The sequence below is a fragment of the Trachypithecus francoisi genome, unplaced genomic scaffold (genome assembly GCF_009764315.1).
Source record: "Trachypithecus francoisi isolate TF-2019V2 unplaced genomic scaffold, Tfra_2.0 Lachesis_group5, whole genome shotgun sequence".
In the NCBI taxonomy this organism is placed as follows: domain Eukaryota; kingdom Metazoa; phylum Chordata; class Mammalia; order Primates; family Cercopithecidae; genus Trachypithecus; species Trachypithecus francoisi.
This window is the reverse complement of record NW_022681470.1, coordinates 108,216,838-108,237,799: the sequence shown is the minus strand read 5'-3', so window position 1 is coordinate 108,237,799 and position 20,962 is coordinate 108,216,838. Positions and strand designations below refer to the sequence as shown.

General features: G+C 39.0%; 1 protein-coding gene across 3 annotated transcripts in view; it reads left to right on the top strand.

Moving 5' to 3' along the window:
- MAGI3 (membrane associated guanylate kinase, WW and PDZ domain containing 3) overlaps positions 1-19,641 on the top strand; it is a 300,844-nt gene extending 281,203 nt beyond the window's left edge. Inside the window, exons 17-22 of one of the 3 annotated variants that reach the window (XM_033198448.1) lie at positions 5,148-5,250; positions 6,371-6,497; positions 7,075-7,218; positions 14,941-15,079; positions 15,942-16,032; positions 16,628-19,480. In XM_033198448.1, coding sequence (XP_033054339.1) covers positions 5,148-5,250; positions 6,371-6,497; positions 7,075-7,218; positions 14,941-15,079; positions 15,942-15,991 — 563 coding nt within the window. In that variant the 3' untranslated portion in view covers positions 15,992-16,032; positions 16,628-19,480. Of the gene's footprint in view, positions 1-5,147; positions 5,251-6,370; positions 6,498-7,074; positions 7,219-14,940; positions 15,080-15,941 lie in introns of all 3 variants that reach the window. The other 2 variants (XM_033198447.1, XM_033198450.1) reach the window with 2 other exon arrangements.
- The last annotated feature ends 1,321 nt before the right edge of the window (positions 19,642-20,962 follow it).

Here is a 20,962-nt window from a genome sequence, read left to right as displayed (position 1 = left end):
AACTTTGCTACTACTTTATCAACTAAGGTTATGTACTATTCTAAATCCTTTGTGGTCATTTCAATGATGTTCACAGCATCTTCACCAGGAGTAGGTTTCATCTCAAGAAACTACTTCTTTGCTTATCTGTAGGAAGAAAATCCTCACCTGTTCAAGTTCTGTCATGAGATTACAGCAATTCAGTCCCATCTTCAGGCTCTACTTCTAATTCTGTTCTCTTGCTATTTCTACCACATCTGCAGTTACTTCCTCCACTGAAGTCTTGAACCTGTGAAAGTCATCCATGGGAACTAGAATCAAGTTATTCCAAATTCCTGTTAATGTTGATATTTTTGACCTCTACTCCATGAATCACGAATGTTCTTAATATCATCTAGAATGGTGAATCCTTTCTGGGTTTTCAATTTGCTTTGCCCAGACCCATAGAAAAATCATGATCTGTGGCAGCTATAGACTTACCAAATGTATTTCTTAAATACTAAGACTTGAAAGTCAAAATTACTCCTTGATCCACGGGCTACAGAATGAATGTTGTATTGGAAGGCATGAAAACAACATTTATCTCCTTGTATTTCTCCATCAGATCTCTTGAGTGACAAGGTGCATTGTCAGTAAGCAGTAATATTTTGAAAGGAATCTTTTTCTCTGAGCAGTAGGTCTCAACAGTGGTATTAAAGTATTCAGTAAATCGTGCTGTAAACAGATGTGCTATCATCCAGGCTTTATTGTTCCATTTTTAGAGCATAAGCAGAGTAGATTTAGCAAAATTCGTAAGGGCCCTAAGATTTTTGGAGTGTAAATGAGCACATGAATTCACCAGCTGCATTAGCCCGTAACGAGAGTCAGCCTGTCCTTTGAAGCTTTGAAGCCAGGCATTGACTTCTCCTTTCTAGCTGTGAAAGTCCTAGATGGCATCTTTTTCTAATAAGAGGCTGTTTTGTCTGCCTTGAAAATCCTTTGAAGCTTTGAAGCCAGGCATTGACTTCTCCTTTCTAGCTGTGAAAGTCCTAGATGGCATCTTTTTCTAATAAGAGGCTGTTTTGTCTGCCTTGAAAATCTGTTGTTTAGTGTAGCCACCTTTACCAAAGATTAGCTGAATCTTCTGGAAAAGTTGCTGTAGCTTCTGTATCAGCACTTGCTGCTTCACCTTACAGTTTTATGTTATGGAGATAGATGACTTCTTTCCTTAAACCTAATGAACCAGCTTCTTCTAGCTTCACACTTTTCTTCTGAGGCTTCCTCAGCTCTCAGAATGGAAGAGAGTAGGGCGTTGCTCTCGATTAGGTTTTTACTTATGGAAATATTGTGACTGGTTTGATCTTCTATCCAGACCACTAAAACTTTCTCCATATCCAGCAATAAGGCTGTTTCATTTTCTTATCATTCATTTGTTCACTGGCGTAATATTTACAATTTTCTTCAAGAACTTTTCTTTTGCATTCACAACTTGGCTAACTGGTACAAGAAGCCTAGCTTTCAGCCTGTCGCGATCTCAACATGCCTTCCTCACTAAGCTTAGTCATGTCTAGCTTTTGATGTAAAATGAGAGATGTGCAACTCTTTCTTTCACTTGAATACATAGAGGTCATTGTAGGGTTATTAATTGGCATGATTTTAATATTGTGTGTCTCAGGGAATAGAGAGGCCTGAGAAGAGGGAGAAAGATGGGGAAAGGCTAGTTGATGGAGCAGTCAGCACACACATATTTATCAATTATGTTTGCCATTTTATATGGGTATGGTTCATGGCACCCAAAAACAATTAGAGACAAGTAACTTGAAATTGACATACCCAGTAAGCAAAGGTGGAAAACCTAGGAATTTCCAGTGGGTACAAGAATATAAATATCAAAGATCACTGACTACAGATCACCATAACAGATATAATAATAATGAAAAAGTTGGAAATATTGGAAGAATTACCAAAATGTGACACAGAGACATGAAAGTGAGCACATGCTGTTGGAAAAATGACTCCAATAGACTCGCCCAATGCAGGGTTGCCACAAACCTTCAATTTATAAAAAATGCAATAGAGTGAGGTACACTGAAATAAGGCATACCTATACTTACAGACAGAAAGCCCAGCAAAAACTGAATTCTCATCAAGGGAGAGATATACTTAACCCATTGCTTTACTATTTTAAGAATTTTCAAATAAAATTCAGAGAGAAGATAGGCCTGTTTGACATTATGGAATAAATATTTGACTTTGTGAAGTAAAATAGCTTATAACAGAAAAAAATGGAGAAGCCACGTAGCATGTAGCACGGGTTGAAGGACTAAAAATGAAAAGAATCCCAGTGATAGGAAGTTTTACTTAAATTTGATGAAGACAACAAAAAACATGTAACTGCACCAATTTGTGGTACATTTTGCCTAAAACTGAAATGTCTCATCTAGAGTGGAAGGTAGAGGAAAACTTGAAATTGATCATATTACTTCTGTTGTCCTGCTCTGATGTTATACACTCATTACAATAGCCAAGCTAGTAACGCTGATAAATTATCTCTCTTGGCCATATGCAAAGGTACAAGTATCTCCCAGTCATCTTGTTGGCAGATGGAATTTTCCCCATCATTTTCCATTCCCTTAATATTAACCATGAATTTACAGTGACCGAAAAGAATCCAACTCTATACTGGGCAGTAAAGTTTAGAGACAGGTACCTTGAAATTGACATACCCAGGAAGCAAATGTGGAAGAACTTCTGGAAATTTCTAGCGAGTACAGGAATATTGAGATAACTGAGGTGTGATTCTTGCAATCAAGGAGTTCAGAGGATGGTAGGAGAGACAGGTGTTCTGTCAGCTCTGACACAATGTGGGAAATGCTGTGAGAACATTGTGATCACAATGTGCTTAAGGAGCCAGATAGGATTTCACAGAGGAGGTGAAATTTTCAACACGAGGTGAAATGGAAAGGCAGGCGTGCCCAGGTAACAAGGTTGGTTAGTATCTTATGAGCAAGAAAACGTCACCATAGGTTGTTTTTGTTTTTGTTTGAGATAGAGTCTTGCTGTGTCACCTAGGCTGGAATGCAGTGGCATGATCTCGGCTCACTGCAACCTCCACCTCCTGGGTTCAAACGATTCTCCTGCCTCAGCCTCCCAAGTAGCTGGGACTACAGGCGCATGCCACCACATCCAGCTAATTTTTGTATTTTTAGTAGAGACAGCCTGGCCATGTTGGCCAGGCTGGTCTCAAACTCCTGACCAGGTGATCCACCTGCCTTGGCCTCCCAAAGTGCTGGGATTACAGGTGTGAGCCACCACACCCAGCCCACCATAGGTTTTTTACAGAAGACAGTGGCATATTTTAACTTGTGTGTTAAAACTGGAGTCTTCTTCAGTGGCAAAGAGAGCAGTTAGGAGGTCAGTATAAGCAACTTGTTAAAGTTACTCAGGAAAAATAAAATTCATGATAGCAATATAAAAGAGCAACCAATGTCCAGGTCTCCAAAAAAAAAAAAGTTCATAGCCCACTCCACCCCCACCCTCCCTTCCTGGAATACTTGATTTAAAGAAGAAACACAACCCTCTGGATAAGTTCTGGTCCAGAGGTTGGTTCTGCATCTCCAGGTCTGGTACACGTTGTTAAATCCAGGTTCACACCTAAGCCTAGCAGCCAGAGGGCGTAGAAATCCTCAGGGGCCAGCCACCTGGCTTGGCCATATACCATTTCTTCCTCCTGCCACTTTCTACTCTCTGGCCTGTGTTTTTAGAGTACTCTGTAGCTACAAGAAGTTTTTCAATAGAAATAAGCGATTTATCTGTGTTTTTAGTCTCACAGAACTTTGGAAAGTAGCAACTTAATCCAACCCATAAAATAGTGATGCATGTATTGTAGCGAAGCCTGAAGTTTCAGCTTTCTCAATGGAAACTGCTTCTTAATATTCATATCTTTTATCTTTAACGTGAGATTTTCTCTATTGTATTCTAAGATTCAGGTTACATCAGCTTCCACATGGTTTTCTAACTTAAAATATCCTCTACATTTAACATTTTTGTAAAGCAAGGTAAAGATTTCAGAATATATGCTTAAGGAGAAATGCAATACCAAGTGAGAGATATTATTTTGATGATGATGAAAATGATGATAGTTATAACAGAAACTGTTATATTGTGACTGTTATATGCCAGGCACTATTCTAAGCATGCACATTTATAAGCTCCTTTGATACTATAACTCAATGAGATAACTGTATTTCTCCTTTCATAGACAAGACGATTCAAAGCACAGAGAACATAACAGATTTGCTCAAGAACACACAGCTAGTAAATGATGGGTCAGGCTTAAACTCTGTCCATCTTGCTCAGAGTTCATGGTCTTAATCGTTAAGCTGTGCTCGCTCTCTCTGATACTTTAAATATCCTATGCTTTTATATTTAAACATAATAAAATGTTCAAAAGTTTCAACTTCAAAAATATGAGTCTGCCAGCCTTAGGCATCTCGTTTAATTGTCCCCTCCTTGCCATCTAGTTCTAGGTGCAGGCAGTCACTATGCTTAGCTGTGAAAGCTACCTTCAAGGAACAGCAGGGAATCCAGAGCTGTCAGGAATGATACAGAAACAGATGTAATGTTTTTCACCTATATTGGTGTTCTGAGAAAATAGAAGCAGCACTCAGGATTCTATAAGTTTGTCTTTGGTTCTCAGTGTCAGGCAAAATAACTGCTCCTATATTGAGGATGCAGGTTCAAAGGTGTGAGTTTGGTTTGCAGACTGGCCTCCGTGTTCCAGCATTCCTGAGACTTGACTTTGTTATCTAGAATGGGTTACCAATTATTAGGTGTGTGCTCTGGAAACCCATAGAATAGGCAACAGTATAGTTCCTGGAGCTCTGTCTTCTAGATAAATATTATATTCATTTCTGAATTTTATGTTATATGGATGACTAAAACAAAGGTGAAAATGGGGACATAATATGATTCCTATTCTCCTGACACATAAACTTTAATCAAAAGCCACAGGGAAAAAAGATGTTAATGTGCCAGTTCCAGACAGCTGACAATAGTGCTGCTCATGCTAAAGCCACTGAGGTCAGTACAGCAGGAACCATCTGCTATTGTCTCACTTTCACAGATCCACTTGGTCTTCACATTTTTATGTACAAATTCTTATTTCTTTTGTTTTCTCATTTGAACAGAGCATCATGGTCCACCATCAGGAACAAACTCAGCCAGGCAAAGCCCAGCCCTGCAGCACAGGCCCATGGGACAGTCACAGGCCAACCACATACCTGGGGACAGGTGGGGCTATTCTCAGGTTTTTTGTTTTTGTTTTTGTTTTTCCTTATTCTCTCCTTATTGCTCTGGTATTCATAAGCCCACTCCCCATCATCCATCCCCCATACAGTAGTGCAGATGCCAGCTGTTGAGGTCAATGTGACAACTCTTGCCTGTTCCTCAAATACCGTCCCCATTGCCTCCACCCACCCATGCAGTACCTTCGTCCCTCTTCCAGCCTCCATCCCAAGCACAGCATAATTATCCAATCTTGCCTGACATGCGAGGATTAGAAAGAAATGACAGTAGCATCTGGCTCTGCTACTCTTGGTCCTCCTAGTTTTTTAAATTTTTTTTATTTTTTTTTTGAGACGGAGTCTCGCTCTGCCACCCAGGCTGGAGTGCAGTGGCCAGATCTCAGCTCACTGCAAGCTCCGCCTCCCGGGTTTACGCCATTCTCCTGCCTCAGCCTCGGGAGTAGCTGGGACTACAGGAGCCCGCCACCTCGCCCGGCTAGTTTTTTGTATTTTTTTAGTAGAGACGGGGTTTCACCGTGTTAGCCAGGATGCTCTCGATCTCCTGACCTCGTGATCCGCCCGCCTCGGCCTCCCAAAGTGCTGGGATTACAGGCTTGAGCCACCGCGCCCGGCCGTCCTCCTAGTTTTCATAGGGAAACTGCAGACCCATATGGATTGCTATCGTATCAGGCCACCTGAGCAGAGCAGGTTTTTGTGTGTATTTCTGTCCTCTTTCACTGAAAATATTAGCCATGAAACAAAAACTAGATTTCCAGAAATCAGCATCTTCACGGGCATTGGTGCTGCAGGAGAGCCATTTTTCACTGTGACAGGGTCAGCTTAACTGCCCTCTGGTGTAGTTATTTGGTTGCAGTTTTCTTTGATATAAACTGCTCTGAGATGTCCTTTAAAAAATTGGGGATATTGACAGACTTCAAGGTATGTTGGAATTAATGGCCAGGTTTCTCCTAGCACCCCTATGATTTTAGATATAGTCTGTCTTCACAGTGGTTTGTCAGAGGGAAAAATGGCAAGGTTGAGCTTTTAAAAGAAAAGAAGTTAATCTGCCTTTAGACTGTTTTTCATTTTCTCAGTTCAGAGAGTGACTTGATTTCTCTCTCTTGTAGAAGTGCCCTAGAAGGTGAAATTGGAAAAGATGTCTCCACTTCTTACAGACATTCTTGGTCAGACCACAAGCACCTTGCACAGCCTGACACCGCAGTAATTTCAGTTGTAGGCAGTCGGCACAATCAGGTAAACAAACATTCCCCTAGACGGGGAGTGATATTTTGAGTTGCCATACCACTGGCATTGGTGAATTTTTATTGCAAATCAGTTCAGATAAATTTTTTTGCAAAACTAATAATTCTCGAAGACCTGCCATGTGTTTGGCATTCTGTTGGCATCCATGGGAGAGTGTCAGGTGTGAAAGAAAAGTTTCCCCTATAGCAAGAGAACTTTGAACCCTTGGTTAAGTACTTAGAAGTAAATCGTATTTTACATAATCAAATTAGGGTTTTTTTGTTTGTTATTTGTTTGTTTTTCAGGAAAGTTAGTCAAATGCTACTTAAAGGAAGCACTTTGCAAAATTCTGTTCTCTGTTCCATTGCACATTGACCAACTAGAAAAGACATGTAACCTTCAGATTAGTTTAGGCTGCATTTATAAAAATTAAGGAGCCCTTTAACCAAAACCTACATTCCTTCTTTACAATATAGAAATGCACATTGAGAGTATAAATCATTTCCCCTAGCTATAGAAGTAATCTTTCTTCAAAATGTAAATAAACAGTCCGTGAGAACTTGCTTTTCTTATACTTCTTTCTCTCTAGAGCCTTGGTTGTTACCCAGTAGAGCTGGAGAGAGGCCCCCGGGGCTTTGGATTCAGCCTCCGAGGGGGGAAGGAGTACAACATGGGGCTGTTCATCCTTCGTCTTGCTGAAGATGGTCCTGCCATCAAAGATGGCAGAATTCATGTGAGTTGGTTTCTGTCTGTAACCTTAGGTTCAGACTCTAGACTAGAAACTTCAAAAGATATTAATAATTGATTTAAAGGGAATGCAGGAACCTCCTACATCTAAAAAGCAGGATTTGACATCACTGACACCTCAAAAAGGCAAATGCTTGTCATTTTGCTTTTCTAATGCCCTGATGATTTCATTTATTCTCTTCAGTGTGCTAAACTGTATTACAGTTATGCTACTTTGCCTTCTTGACCTTGGTCAATAAGAAAATTCATTTCTTATTCACATAGTCAACATCTGAGGGTAAATGAATTAATAAATACACGTCTCATCTTAATAAGAGTCTTGAGAAAGCAAGGATCAAATAGAATCTTTAACTTCTTCCAGGAAACAATAGGCCCAGGATTTTTACCCCCTCTTAGCTACCTGGAGAGGTAACTAGAGGCTGAAAAGCGTGGCTCTCAACATTTCTTACTGTTTGAAGGACTAGAATTCACATCAGTAGTATTCCATCATAGATGTTCTCACTCTGAAACACTGTGACTTCATATAGGGCATTGCAGACCAAGTTGTTTCTAGATCTGCATAAGATAGTTTTTCCTTCTTCTCTGCTTGTTAATTAAAGAAGAATCTTATATAGAAGACATTTGCTGCTAGGCGTGGTGGCTCACGCCTGTAATCCCAGCACTTTGGGAGGCCGAGGCAGGCAAATCACCTGAGGTTGGGAGTTCGATACCAGCCTGATCAACGTGGAGAAACCCTGTCTCTACTGAAGATACAAAAATTAGCCGGGTGTGGTGGCACATGCCTGTAATCCCAGCTACTCGGGAGGCTGAGGCAGGAGAATCACTTGAACCCAGGAGGCGGAGGTTGCGGTGAGCCGAGATCGTGCCATTGCACTCCAGCCTGGGCAGCAAGAACAAAACTCCATCTAAAAAAAAAAAAGACATTTGCTGTCCTTGATTAAAAAAAAAAAAGTTAATTCACTGGTATTCAGTTAGGTGATACACTAAAAATTTTTAATTCCTAGACACCCTTCCCCCTACTAACTCAAAAAAATTTTGGATTTCCATTCTCTGCCACCAGTAAGCATGAGGGAAAAGGAACTTTTTTTTTTTTTTTTTTAACTTTAAGTAATTCAGTGAGAAAGGCAAATGACCCTGATAATTATTAGCTGGTATATTCTAGTGATGATTAGAAAAGGTGCTTCTGGGTGATTTTGCAGTTTTGCATTTTTCATTTCACTCCCATTACTCATTTCATAAACACATACTGAGTGTTTGCATTACCCAAAGCCTTGTGCGCGCTACTGAATTAGCTGGGAGAGACAGTGCCCCAAAACAAATAAGATACTATCCTCCCTCAGAATGACCAGACACATGCACAAGTTCAAAGGGGTGAATAGAGAAGATTTCACAGAATAGGTGGCATTGACAGGTGCACAGGATTTCAATAGGGAGAAATTGAGGAGAGAAAACATTCCAGGCTGAATAAATGAGCAATGGGGTAAAACTAAGGAAGTATAAGTCATGTACAGGGAACTTCAAATGGTTGAGTTTACTTAGATTTTATTTAGAAAATACGTAGAGGAACAGAAGAGATGAGAATATAAAAGCATATGGGTCACAGGCATAAAGGTTCTAGACAGTGGGAAGCCATAGGAGGCTTTCTAGCCAGGAATTTCCCCTCAGAGCAATCTGCTGATAAAAATCTGTTAGTGATGTGCAGGGTGGATGAAGGGAATCCAGGTAGCTGTAATTTATGCATATACAGTGGTAGTGGTGGGAGTATAACTTGGTAACGCTTTGGATGGAAGATAAGAGATGCCTGTGAGTTCAACTGTCAGTGAAGAAAAGACCAGACTAGATGACCAACAAGTATCCTTTAAATGAGGGATGAAGGAAAAGGAAGAGTAAAGGATGACTCAGAAGCCTTGCCCCATCTGTACTATGAAAACCATTAGGGAGGCCAAGGGGAGAAAGGATATGGCAAAGACATGGTGTAGTCAGTTTGAGTCATGTTGAGGTGAAGGGAACAGCTAGTAGAGCAGGTGTAAATGTTTAGCAGCCAGTTACTACTAGTGTTGGAAGCCCAGATTGTGACATTACTGAGAAGTGATCATTGAAACCTTTGTGGTAGATAAGATCACTAAAGAAGAATATTTAGAGAGTAGTGAGCCAAGGGCAGAGCTCTGAGCAAGGCATGTAGTTAGATAAGATAAAGGAAATGGAGAGGCAGAGCATGCAGAGCCACAGAGCCAAAGCTGCAGAGTGTTTATGACAAGGAGGGACTGATGGCCAAATGCTGTTAGTACAGCTTGTCAAGAACTCAAGAACTCCTGGATCTACTGTCTCGTAGAGACAATTTCATATGGTGACAAGAACATGGGTTTGGAAATCAGACAGGACAAGAATCTTCTCCTAACCTGAGTTTCCTCATCTGCAAAATGCAGAACTATATGTAAAATACATGGTCCAAGTAAACTTCTTAAAGTCTTAATAAGAGCATCCTGAGACACTGTTTACAGAGCATGGCATATTTATTCCTGGTTTTCTTGGTCCTTTCCCCTCCCCTCCCCTCCTATCTTCTCTCTCTCTCTTTTCTCTGTCTCTCTCACACACACAACCTCTTCAGTTAGTTTACATCTGTGTTTTTAACACTTCCGTTGTATATATTGTCACAAACGTCCGAATTACATGATAAATTAGGATAACATTGTTTTAAATGTTGGTTCCAAATATAACCCTCAGATCCACTCATGTCAGTAAACAAAAGGCAAACAGGCCTTAAAGCGGACAAAGTCTAGTTCTAAACATGTCATTCTTAGCCAGGAGTGGTGGCACGTGCTTGTAATCCCAGCTACTTGGCAGGCTGAGGTGGGAGAGTCACTTGAGCCCAGGAGTTCAATACCAGTCTGGGCAATACAGCAAAACATCCTCAGTGAAAAAACGACAGCATGACATGCTTTATGAATGAGCAGAAACTTTAGAATCTAATGATGAAATCAGCTTTTATTTCAAGAATAAACTCTGAAAAACGAACGCAAATAAGCAATTAACTGTTAAACCCTAGTGTGCTCTAACCTGTAAGAAAATGTCAGCTTTTCAGAGAAGTCACTTTTTGGGCTATTAAATTATCAAAATCTTGACTTGATAAAGCTTATGAGGGCTTTGCATATAACTAGTGCTCAATAACATGTTATTGATGACAACTTTCTCTGGTGGCCGCTGTCCAAATGATAAGAGTTTATCTCCAGCTGACACTTGCACCACGGAGCCACCTGAGTGCCCCCTCTGCCTCCCCCACTTGCCTCTCCTCTTCTCCCTTTATTAGGGTGACCACTGTGCTTTGTGTCCTATACCTCTTACTCTGTATTTCCAGCACCTGATGCAGTGCCTTGAATATTCACACCAGGTGCTCCATAGGTATTTGTTGAAAGAGTAAAATGGATGGATCATTCTAGATACTGAGAGAATGACTGTGTTTTTTTTTTTTTTTTTTTTTTTTTTTTTTTTAAGATCAGTTCCCAGCACGTATTACTGGGTGAACAGGAGTGGGGATATATGAAATAATTAGCAACAATCTTAGTGTCATTAAGAAAACAAGAAAATGTTAACTTGTAACATAGATGGAAGGGTATTGAGAATCATTGAGAGGTTTTTCCTTTCACTCTGGTTGAAATTTAGAGAGGAGGGAGAAGAAAGTGTTCTGGGATAAGGAACTGAGAAATAGCTGAATGGAAAAGGTTCATATTAGCGAATAGTGTCAAACTTAAATATTTAACATAGAACAGAATCAGATTTAGAAAATATTAAGTTTGCTGTCTTTGAGGCAATATATGTTTTCCTACACGTGTGTTTTTACTTACATTAGTTTTATAGTCTCTCAGAAACTCTGAGATAGGTGACATTATCCCCACTTTCAGATTTAAAACTGAGGCTCAAGGAGACCTAGTCACTTGCAGAGATCACTCAGCCTGTGAAGGCCACAGTGTGACCCAGGTATGATCCTGGTCCGTCATCCTCGAAGCTCGGTCCATGTCTTTTCCGCTATGTCAGGTCTTGGCTTGAGTCCAGTTTGGATTGGATTTCATTGAGAGGCAGATAGTTTCTTAACAGGTTGTGAGATAATATAAGCCATGTGGTAGAAATATTTTGTCATTTTAATACATTTGTAGTGGATGTTGTTTTTAAAACGACAAGACTGCCTAAAAAGATAGTGATTTGTTTAAAAAAGGGAACATTCTTTTTATCTATTCTTCCTACTTCTTTTCTGTTGGTTCTATTTTTTTTTCTCTTTTCCTTCCTCTCTCTCCTCTGTCCCCATAATTATTTTTCAATAATACAAAACCGAACTTAAATGTTTGTTCTATTTATCAAAAGATGTTTTCTCCAAATTATTTTTTATCACATTTTTAAAGTGACTCAAAATGTTAAAAGGAAATTTCTCTGAATTTCCCTCTGAGGAGAGTCTTTTGCATCTGTAGTTTTGTGTATGTAGGTCTCTGCAGAATTTATCCCGCTCTGAGGGCCTACCATAAATCTTAAAGCAATGTCTCCCCCTCCTTCCCCTCATTCAATTTTAAAGTTAAACAGAAATGACACCTGGTGGCAAGTCTGTTCAATTACAAGTTTTTTTTTTTTTTTTTTTTTTTTTTTGCAGTTTATTGCAGTAAAAGAATAAAGAGTGTTACAGGTTTGGAGAACTTAAGCTAAAGAATGTGACTGAAATAAATTATAACCTCAAACACGTTTTACAAGATATACCCAAAGCAGTGTCCAAATACTATCTACTTTAATTTTCTTATCAGCAGGATTATATATCTAGTGCTAATTTATTACCTACATTGCCTCATGAAAATGATTCTTTTTCCATCACTTATCAAGGGAAATCTAAGTACTGGCTTTTGTTTCACTTATATATTCTGGATAGTAAGAGGTTTCAAATTACTCTCCATCCTATTGTCTTACTTTGGTTTTAATAAGGTGTTTTCATCTTACATATTAAATCCATCAATCTTGTTTCTGATATCTGCCATTTCTTCAAGAGTAAGCCTCCCTTATTTAAAATAAGTATGCAATAAGACCTTTAGTCTATTTTTTAGTTGACTTGAATTTTTTTTTGCATTGTATAGAATGGAGTACAGTCTACAGTTAAATCTTCATAATGATACACTTGAAAATAGCTTGAAAACTAATATTTGTGCTTGGTATATAATCATGTTTTATCTTAAGTCCTCCCAGAACCCCACGAAGTAGGTACTAATATTATCCTCATTTAACAGATGAGAAAAATGAGACCACAACACTAGAAAGAGGTGGAGCACAAGATGGGAACCACAGGCTCCTGACCGCCTGTGCTGTGCTGTATCAGTAGAAAAAGTTGACCCACTGACCTTTGTTAAATATTGAGTCCTTCTGTTTTGTTACTTCTGGATTGGCTTATTTTTTTTTTATTCTTTAGTCACCTTGCAGCTAGCTAGCTTCAACTCAAAGGAACTTCTGGATTGTTTTAATAAGCTCTTACAAACATTTGAGTATTTGCTTTTAGGAATTTCAGCAATATGCCATTGTTTAATTTTTCTGTTTTGAAGCCAGTATCCTTCATTTACATGTCACCTTGAAATAGTTTTCAACTTTTTAAATAAATTCAGGGGGGTACATGTACAGGTTTTTACACAGGTATATTGCATGATTCTGAGGCTTAGAATATGAATGAGTTCCCATCTCCCAGGTAGTGGGCATAGTACCCAATAGGCAGATTTTTAGCCCTTGACCCTCTCCTTCCCTCCCCCATCTTGTATTCCCGTGTCTGTTATTCTCATCTTTGTGTCCATGTGTACTCAGTGTTTAGCTCCCACTTACAAGTGAGAACATGACGTGTTTGGTTTTCTGCATTAGTTTGCTTAGGATAATGGCCTCCAGCTCCATCCTTGTTGCTGCAAGGGGTCATGATTTCGTTCTTTTTTTGGCTGCATAGTATTCTATGGTGTATATGTACCACATTTTCTTTATCCAATCTGGCATTCATCAACGTGTGTTTGCTTGAAATAGATTTAAAATCAGTACCATCATTATCTTTAATTAGGTCTGTTCCAAAGTTATACTTGACTTTTACATATTTTCCCTTTTTCTTTTAAAGTAACTCAAGACATTTCTAGTAAATCACAATGGTACTAAAGTAGATCTTATTCTGATCCCTAGTTTTATGTTTATTTTCCTGAGAAATGATTTTTTAAAAATTTTTATTGTTTTGAGACAGAGTTTCGCTCATTGCCCAGACTGGAGTGCAATGGCATGATCTCGGCTCACCACAACCTCCACCTCCCGGATTCAAGTGATTCTCTTGCCTCAGCCTCCCGAGTAGCTGGGATTACAGGCACCCGCCACCACGCCTGGCCAATTTTGTATTTTTAGTAGAGACAGGGTTTCTCCATGTTGGTGAGGCTGGTCTCAAACTCCCAACCTCAGGTGATCTGCCCGCCTCGGCCTCCCAAAGTGCTGGGATTACAGGTGTGAGCCACCGCCTCTGGCCCTGAGAAATGATTTTACACTAACATCACTAAGTTTAACATCACTAAGTTACTGGTTTTAAATAACTGTTCATATTAATCTATTCTCCAAGCTTAAATTTTTACGAATTTTAATCTATAAAGATGTAATTTATTCAAATGCCTCATGTATGTACAGGACATAGCAGCAGCTCAAAGGAATGAGCAGTTCTCCCTGGAGGCCAGAAAGGCTTCAAAGATAAGGAGCCCTCTGCCCAGGTTTTAGGAGATACATTTCGGATTCAGCTCAACTTTGAAAGTACCCTTCACATTCAGACATAACTCTGTAGTATCATTTGGATTGTTGTTTTTAAAATGCCTAACGTGTACTCAGTGCTCTCTTGTGTGAGAGTTGATAAGAGGACAGATGGCAGCAACAGGAAGAGACAATGTCCAGGTTTACTCACATATAAAAACCCTACATAAGAAGTGCCCAGGTTTACTTATGAAAATCCTACACAGGGCTGGGCGTGGTGGCTCACGCCTGTAATCCCAGCACTTTGGGAGGCCAAGGCAGGTGGATCACGAGGTCAGGAGGTCGAGACCATCCTGGCTAACATGGTGAAACCCTGTCTCTACTAAAAATACAAAAAATTAGCTGGGCGTGGTGGCGGGCGCCTGCATAGTCCCAGCTACTCCTGAGGCTGAGGCAGGAGAATGACATGAATGCAAGAGGCAGAGCTTGCAGTGAGCCGAGATCGCACCACTGCACTCCAGCCTGGGCGACAGAATGAGACTCCATCTCAAAAAACAACAAAAAGAAAAAAAGAAAACCCTACACAGGAAAATTTTATATGGCTATTAAAGATCTGGGCATCTTCAAATCAAGAACCAAATTCTAGAATTTGATTAACATTCTACATTTGATTTTTATAAATTTAGAAAATTCCAAATCTGATTCTAGAATTTGATTCTTGACTTCAAGATGTCCAGATCTTAGTTACTAGCCATATAAAACTTTCCAGTGTAGGATTTTTTGTGAGTAAACCTGGACACTGCCGCTTTCTGTTGTTTGTTATCATCTGTCCTCTCATCAACTCTCGCAGGGCAGCACTGGGTACACGTGAGGTATTTTACAGACGAAAGAATCACTTAGCAAGGTTGAATGGGTCAAGAGCTGACAAAAGCAGAATTTACAAAGGATGCATAGTTTCATGTCGTTCCTGTGAATGTTCTCTGTCTAGGTTGGTGACCAGATTGTTGAAATCAATGGGGAACCTACACAAGGAATCACACATACTCGAGCAATTGAGCTCATTCAGGCTGGCGGAAATAAAGTTCTTCTTCTTTTGAGGCCAGGAACTGGCTTGATACCTGACCATGGTAAGTCAAGTAGCCCACTAGTAGCTGAAAAGTTGTATATTATGGAGGGGGGCAGAAGAAAAATGAATATATATTTGCAGAGGATAGATATTTTACTAGTTAATTCAGAGATGAATGCTAGAACCATGAAAAGCTAGTTACATAGCAGAGTTATCATAAATAGTATTAGAAAACAAGTGACTTAGGCAGGACTTTCGTTGGAATGGAATGTATTTTAAATTTAATCAGAAAAAACAGTTGTTTTTGTAGAGAAATGTGCCTATAAAAAAAGTGTATTAGAGGCAAACAATTTAAATATCATAAAAAACATTTTAAATCTCTGCAAAATATCCCAGCTTTTTCCCTTACTTAGCTAATTACACATTACCAACCAATATTTTTATTTCTGTAAAGCAAGATAAGTTTATATTATAATGAATGCGTAGCATGAAAACTTTAGGCTTTTCTGGTGACTCGGCAAAAACAAGTTGCTATCACCCTACCTGGAGACACGGAGTTGGACCTGAGACCATGTCTGTCTTGTATTAATGTTAAACTTCCTGGGTTTCCATTGCATGTTTTGAAATATCATGGTATTTGAAAGTTACTGTTTTTTGAGTGTGCTATTCTAGAAATAAAGGCAGTACGACACCCACACAGTACTTGCCTCATCTAGCTCCCCACTCCCTGCCCTACCCCACCCTACCACTTTTGAGGGATAAGTGTAGACATAACCTCCTACAGTAGCCTTCCAGCTTATGATTCTCTGACTGTATTATCTTCCACCATCTGCTTGTAAATCATACGTTCCCAGTGACATCTTTGCTAACTGCACTGATTTTTTTTTTCACATAGTCCTAGGCTTTTTCTCTTCCCTCTTCAGGTTTGGCTCCTTCCGGTCTGTGCTCCTACGTGAAACCCGAGCAACATTAAGGCTTTCAGGGCTTTTCTTGGTCTTTCCTTAAAAAGACTTGGTAAATTTGCATGTCTTGTAAATCACTTTCTTCTTTTGTTTTCTTTTAAATTAAAAGTGATGCTATTAAATACATCTATTTCTATCTTCTGCACTTTTCAGTCTCCTTTTGACATTAAATTTGACAGCTTAATGCAAGAGAATTATTTACAAATGCCCATGGGCCTCATTCTGGTTACCACAGTTTGGTTTCCTTTATTAATTAGTGATTTTGCCATATCCTAAACTATATCAATTCATAATAATTAGTGAGCTTCTTGGGCCAGGCAATTTGGTTCAACTTTATAACTTGTAAGTTCTAATTGGGCTTTACTAATAGAGAATTTACAGAACATATATTATCTCACTAATTATATGTAATTGGAAAAAATATGAATATTATTTTATGTATATAAACCTATCCTTCATGTATGAACAGATGTTTATACACATCTGCCTATATTTGTAGAGAGATATGTTGTAAACATACACAAACTGTATAAAATACAGGCTTTTTAAGCAGTTAGTACAATTCAAATGGCTGTCAAAGTTCAAAATGTACTGTTCCTATTTGTAATTCTAAAACTTAATAATGTTCCATTCAATCACTTTTTTAGGTGATTGGGATATTAATAATCCTTCATCGTCAAATGTGATTTATGATGAACAGTCACCATTACCCCCATCTTCACATTCTGCTTCCATATTTGAAGAGTCTCACGTGCCAGTAATTGAAGAATCTTTAATGAGAGTTCAGATATGTGAAAAGGCAGAAGAATTAAAGGACATTGTGCCTGAAAAGAAAAGCACTTTAAATGAAAATCAACCTGAGATAAAGCATCAGTCTCTTCTCCAGAAAAATGTGAGTAAGAGGGATCCACCCAGCAGTCATGGGCACAGTAACAAGAAAAATCTATTAAAAGTAGAAAATGGTGTTACACGAAGAGGTAGATCGGTTAGTCCCAAAAAGCCAGCCAGTCAACATTCAGAGGAACATTTGGATAAGATTCCTAGTCCTCTAAAAAATGATCCCAAAAGAAGACCCAGAGATCGATCCCTCAGCCCCAGCAAAGGGGAAAATAAAAGTTGCCAGGTCAGCACCAAGGCAGGTTCTGGACAAGATCAGTGCAGAAAAAGCAGAGGTCGGTCTGCCAGTCCAAAAAAGCAGCAAAAAATTGAAGGAAGCAAAGCGCCATCAAATGCTGAGGCCAAATTGTTAGAGGGTAAGAGTCGAAGAATAACAGGCCATATAGGCAATAATGCTGAGCAGATCCCAGATGGGAAGGAAAAATCAGACGTCATCAGGAAAGAGGCAAAGCAGAATCAGGTGGAAAAAAGCAGAACAAGGTCTCCAGAGAAGAAAAGCAAAAGAATGGATGAGAAATCTCTTGCATCCAAAAAGACTAATAAGACTACAAGTAAAGAAGTATCTGAAAATGAAAAAGGAAAGAAAGTAACCACAGGAGAAACAAGTTCTAGTAATGATAAAATAGGAGAAAATATCCAGCTCTCAGAAAAGAGGCTGAAGCAAGAACCTGAAGAGAAGGTAGTTTCAAACAAAACAGAAGATCACAAAGGGAAAGAACTAGAGGCAGCTGACAAAAACAAAGAGACTGGAAGGTTCAAACCTGAAAGTAGTTCTCCAGTTAAGAAAACACCGATAACTCCAGGGCCCTGGAAGGTGCCAAGTGGAAATAAAGTCACAGGCACTATTGGTATGGCTGAGAAACGGCAGTAACCTTTAGTGTAAAACAAAAACAAGTTGTAATCTTTTCTTACAGCAGCATTTTTCCAGAAAAAGCCTTTTTTTTTTTTCAGATATTCTGAAACAGATAAGTACATGTTAATGTGAGCATCAAGTTACCTAGGCTGCATGAAGGGCCTTTAGGATTGCTAAGAACCAACTGTCCCCCTGGCCGGCTGCCCTCCCTCGCACTCAGGAAGGAGCTGCATCCACACGCTCATCTGACCCGCCCTGCTCAGGCTGCCCAGCTCATCATCTTCATGAGTGTCTGAACAAATGACATATGTTGATATTAACAATGTGGTCACAACTCACTTTGTATTTGTGCCAAGTTATCTGCTGTATCATGTCTGTTTTTATCCTTCTCGTTCAGCTGTTTCCACAGTAATGAAAAAGTTAGGTTTGGCTTGGAAGTTGATGTTCTCAATAGCATGTTGCATGTTTACAGAGAGAAATATGTGAGTCCTTGCAGAAGACGAGACTGTTAACTCATCGTTAAAGATGGCAGTTGTCTTCTAACAGCTACTGACGATGTCCCACTTTAAAAATAAAACCCCCAAACATCACTACTTTAAGGAAAAAATTGTAGTCCAATATTGATGCTTTCTTACAGCTTTTTATTTCAATTTGGCTGGATAAGTTGTTTCAAATAACTGTTAAAAGATATTACTTACAATTGAATGTTCAAAATGAGAAAGTACTTTAAGCAATAGAGTTCATCCCTTGCTGTGTTATCCAACCTCGAAGTATACTTAGAGCATCTCAGGTCACGCTTTTTATTTCACTTATTTAATTATGAAACCATAAAGAAGCATGTGGAAATAGTGTTTATTGCTCTTTGAAGAAAAACCGCCAACTATTTCTGGATATTTTGGCTGTACCTACTACTAAAGTCATTAGTCTTTAATACATAATACATATTTAAAAAGTAAAATTATTATATAGATTATGTGAGGGACTTAATCATGAAACCAGTTTCACAGTGCAGGTACCAACTCTTCTGGTAGCAGGTGCACAAGCTTGGATGTTTAGAAACAGCCTGTGTAGGGTATGCTGCCCAGCAAGTGAGGACAAATGTGTAGACAGTACTTACTGGATCTTATTTAACTTTTAGCTACATTAACTTTCTTATTTAAAAACAAGAAAGGGAGATTAAACATCTGCTTAGCTTGTACACATTTTCAGAATTCTTTTTAAAAGTCTAGTTAAAGATGTTTCTTAGAAGTTGGAGACTGTTAACTTCCATAAAATAGATCCAGGTTTTTCAGTTCCCTGAAGCAGCATTCAGTAGCATCTATATAAATAAAGGCACCTTCTGAGAATAGAACTATTCCATGGAGTGTGTGAACACACTTGCTATGTCACCTGGGTTCATCTTGTTGTGAAGCACATTATGTCCAGGTCCTTCCCTCTGGGAGTCTGACTGTGAAACTCTTTAACCCAACAACTGTATTAGCCCCTGTAGATAAGACATGCTTCCCAGAGTGAGATTTTTGAAATCCCCCTTTCATCCAGAACTATATTTACCCACCTATTGTAACTATTCAAATAGAGCAAAATTAGGAGGCTTGATAAATGCTAAGAACTTAGTACCACAGAAATTATTTATTTTCCCTGTAGTCCACAATTAGTGGTAACAAATCCTATTTTTGTTAACTGTGACATAACTTTGATGTCATATGTTGTCCTATGTGGTTCTTCCTAAGTAACCTCTGTCCTGATTATATACTGACTTAGCAATGTGGCCTTGGAATGCTGAGCAAAATGTGGATGTACTGGTTGTAAATGTTTATATATTGTACAGTACCTTTATATATACACTTGAGGTTCTGATTAGAGAAAGATCTGTAAATTGCTCGTTATTTTTTATATAGATATTAAAAAAAAAAAAAAAAAAAAAACCGTTCCTGGCCTGCATTTCTGTTACTGTCACTTTGGTTCAATGTTGCTTTCTACTGGTGGAGCGAGGTCCCATCATAGTCTGAGTCCGCAGATAGACTTTTGTCCCTCCAAGTAACAAACATTCAAAGTCCTAAAATCAGAAAGATTCTTATAATAATGATTTTACCAGTATAGCTACACTTCTTTTATTTATACATAGAGTTTGAAATTGTTTAGAGTTGAATATCATTATACCCATTTTTCATCTTTCATTGTAAAGAAAATAGCTTTGGATAAATAATTTGCTACTGAAAATCCTTTCTTACACTGTTGGGGAGAGAAGAAAGTTTCTTACTGGAAATTCAGCTACTACACATTTATAATGGCTACAGTAACATAAGTCCAGTTACCACAAGGTCACAAAATTCCATTTCAGCAGACTAACGATCCACATTATCTTTAAAGGTCAATTATTTAGTTTTATTCTTACTTTTAGAATGAAGTGTTTTGATTTAACTTGGTATGAAAAGTGCCTAAAACCTACTTCAAGACCATGGTTAATTTTATACTCTTAAGGTGAAATATAAATTCCCATCTACCACTGCAAGAACTCATAAAAAGTAAACCCACGGCCGGGCACAGTGGCTCATGCCTGTAATCCCAACACTTTGGGAGGCCAATGCAGGCGGATCATTTGAGGTCAGGAGTTCAAGAGCAGCCTAGCCAACATGGCAAAACCCTGTCTCTACTAAAAATACAAAAATTAGCCGGGTGTGGTGGCGGGTGCCTGTAATCCCAGCTATTCAGGAGGCTGAGGCAGGAGAATCGTTTGAACCCAGGAGGCGGAGGTTGCAGTGAGCCGAGATCACACCACTGCCCTCCAGCCTGGCTGACAGACGAGACTCCATCTCAAAAAACAACAACAACAAAAGTAAACCCAAACTTCTAGTTCCCAGACACCACAGTGAAGATGTGCCATAGCAGAGGCTGCGGAAACTGGCAGTAAAATCGTTTTGTTGTTTTAGTGAACATATTTTCTTACTGGTCACAACAGGGAGAAAAGCTTTGAGATACTATTACATTGTCTCACTAGTGAGATGAGAAGGCTAAGATCCTATGATATTGTCTTCTAGTTACATCAGTCTTGGACCAGGTAGCTTTTGAACAGGGTCAACTCTTATTTCAGAAGTCTTAGACCCAGAAAGGCACTTGGCTTTTTATTCAACATAAGAATACCTTGTTATTTCCCTTTTTAATAGCAAGATTTAAAAGAGAAGTAAATGTAATCATGTAGAAGTAAAACCAAATGCTTTTAAACAGGTAGACA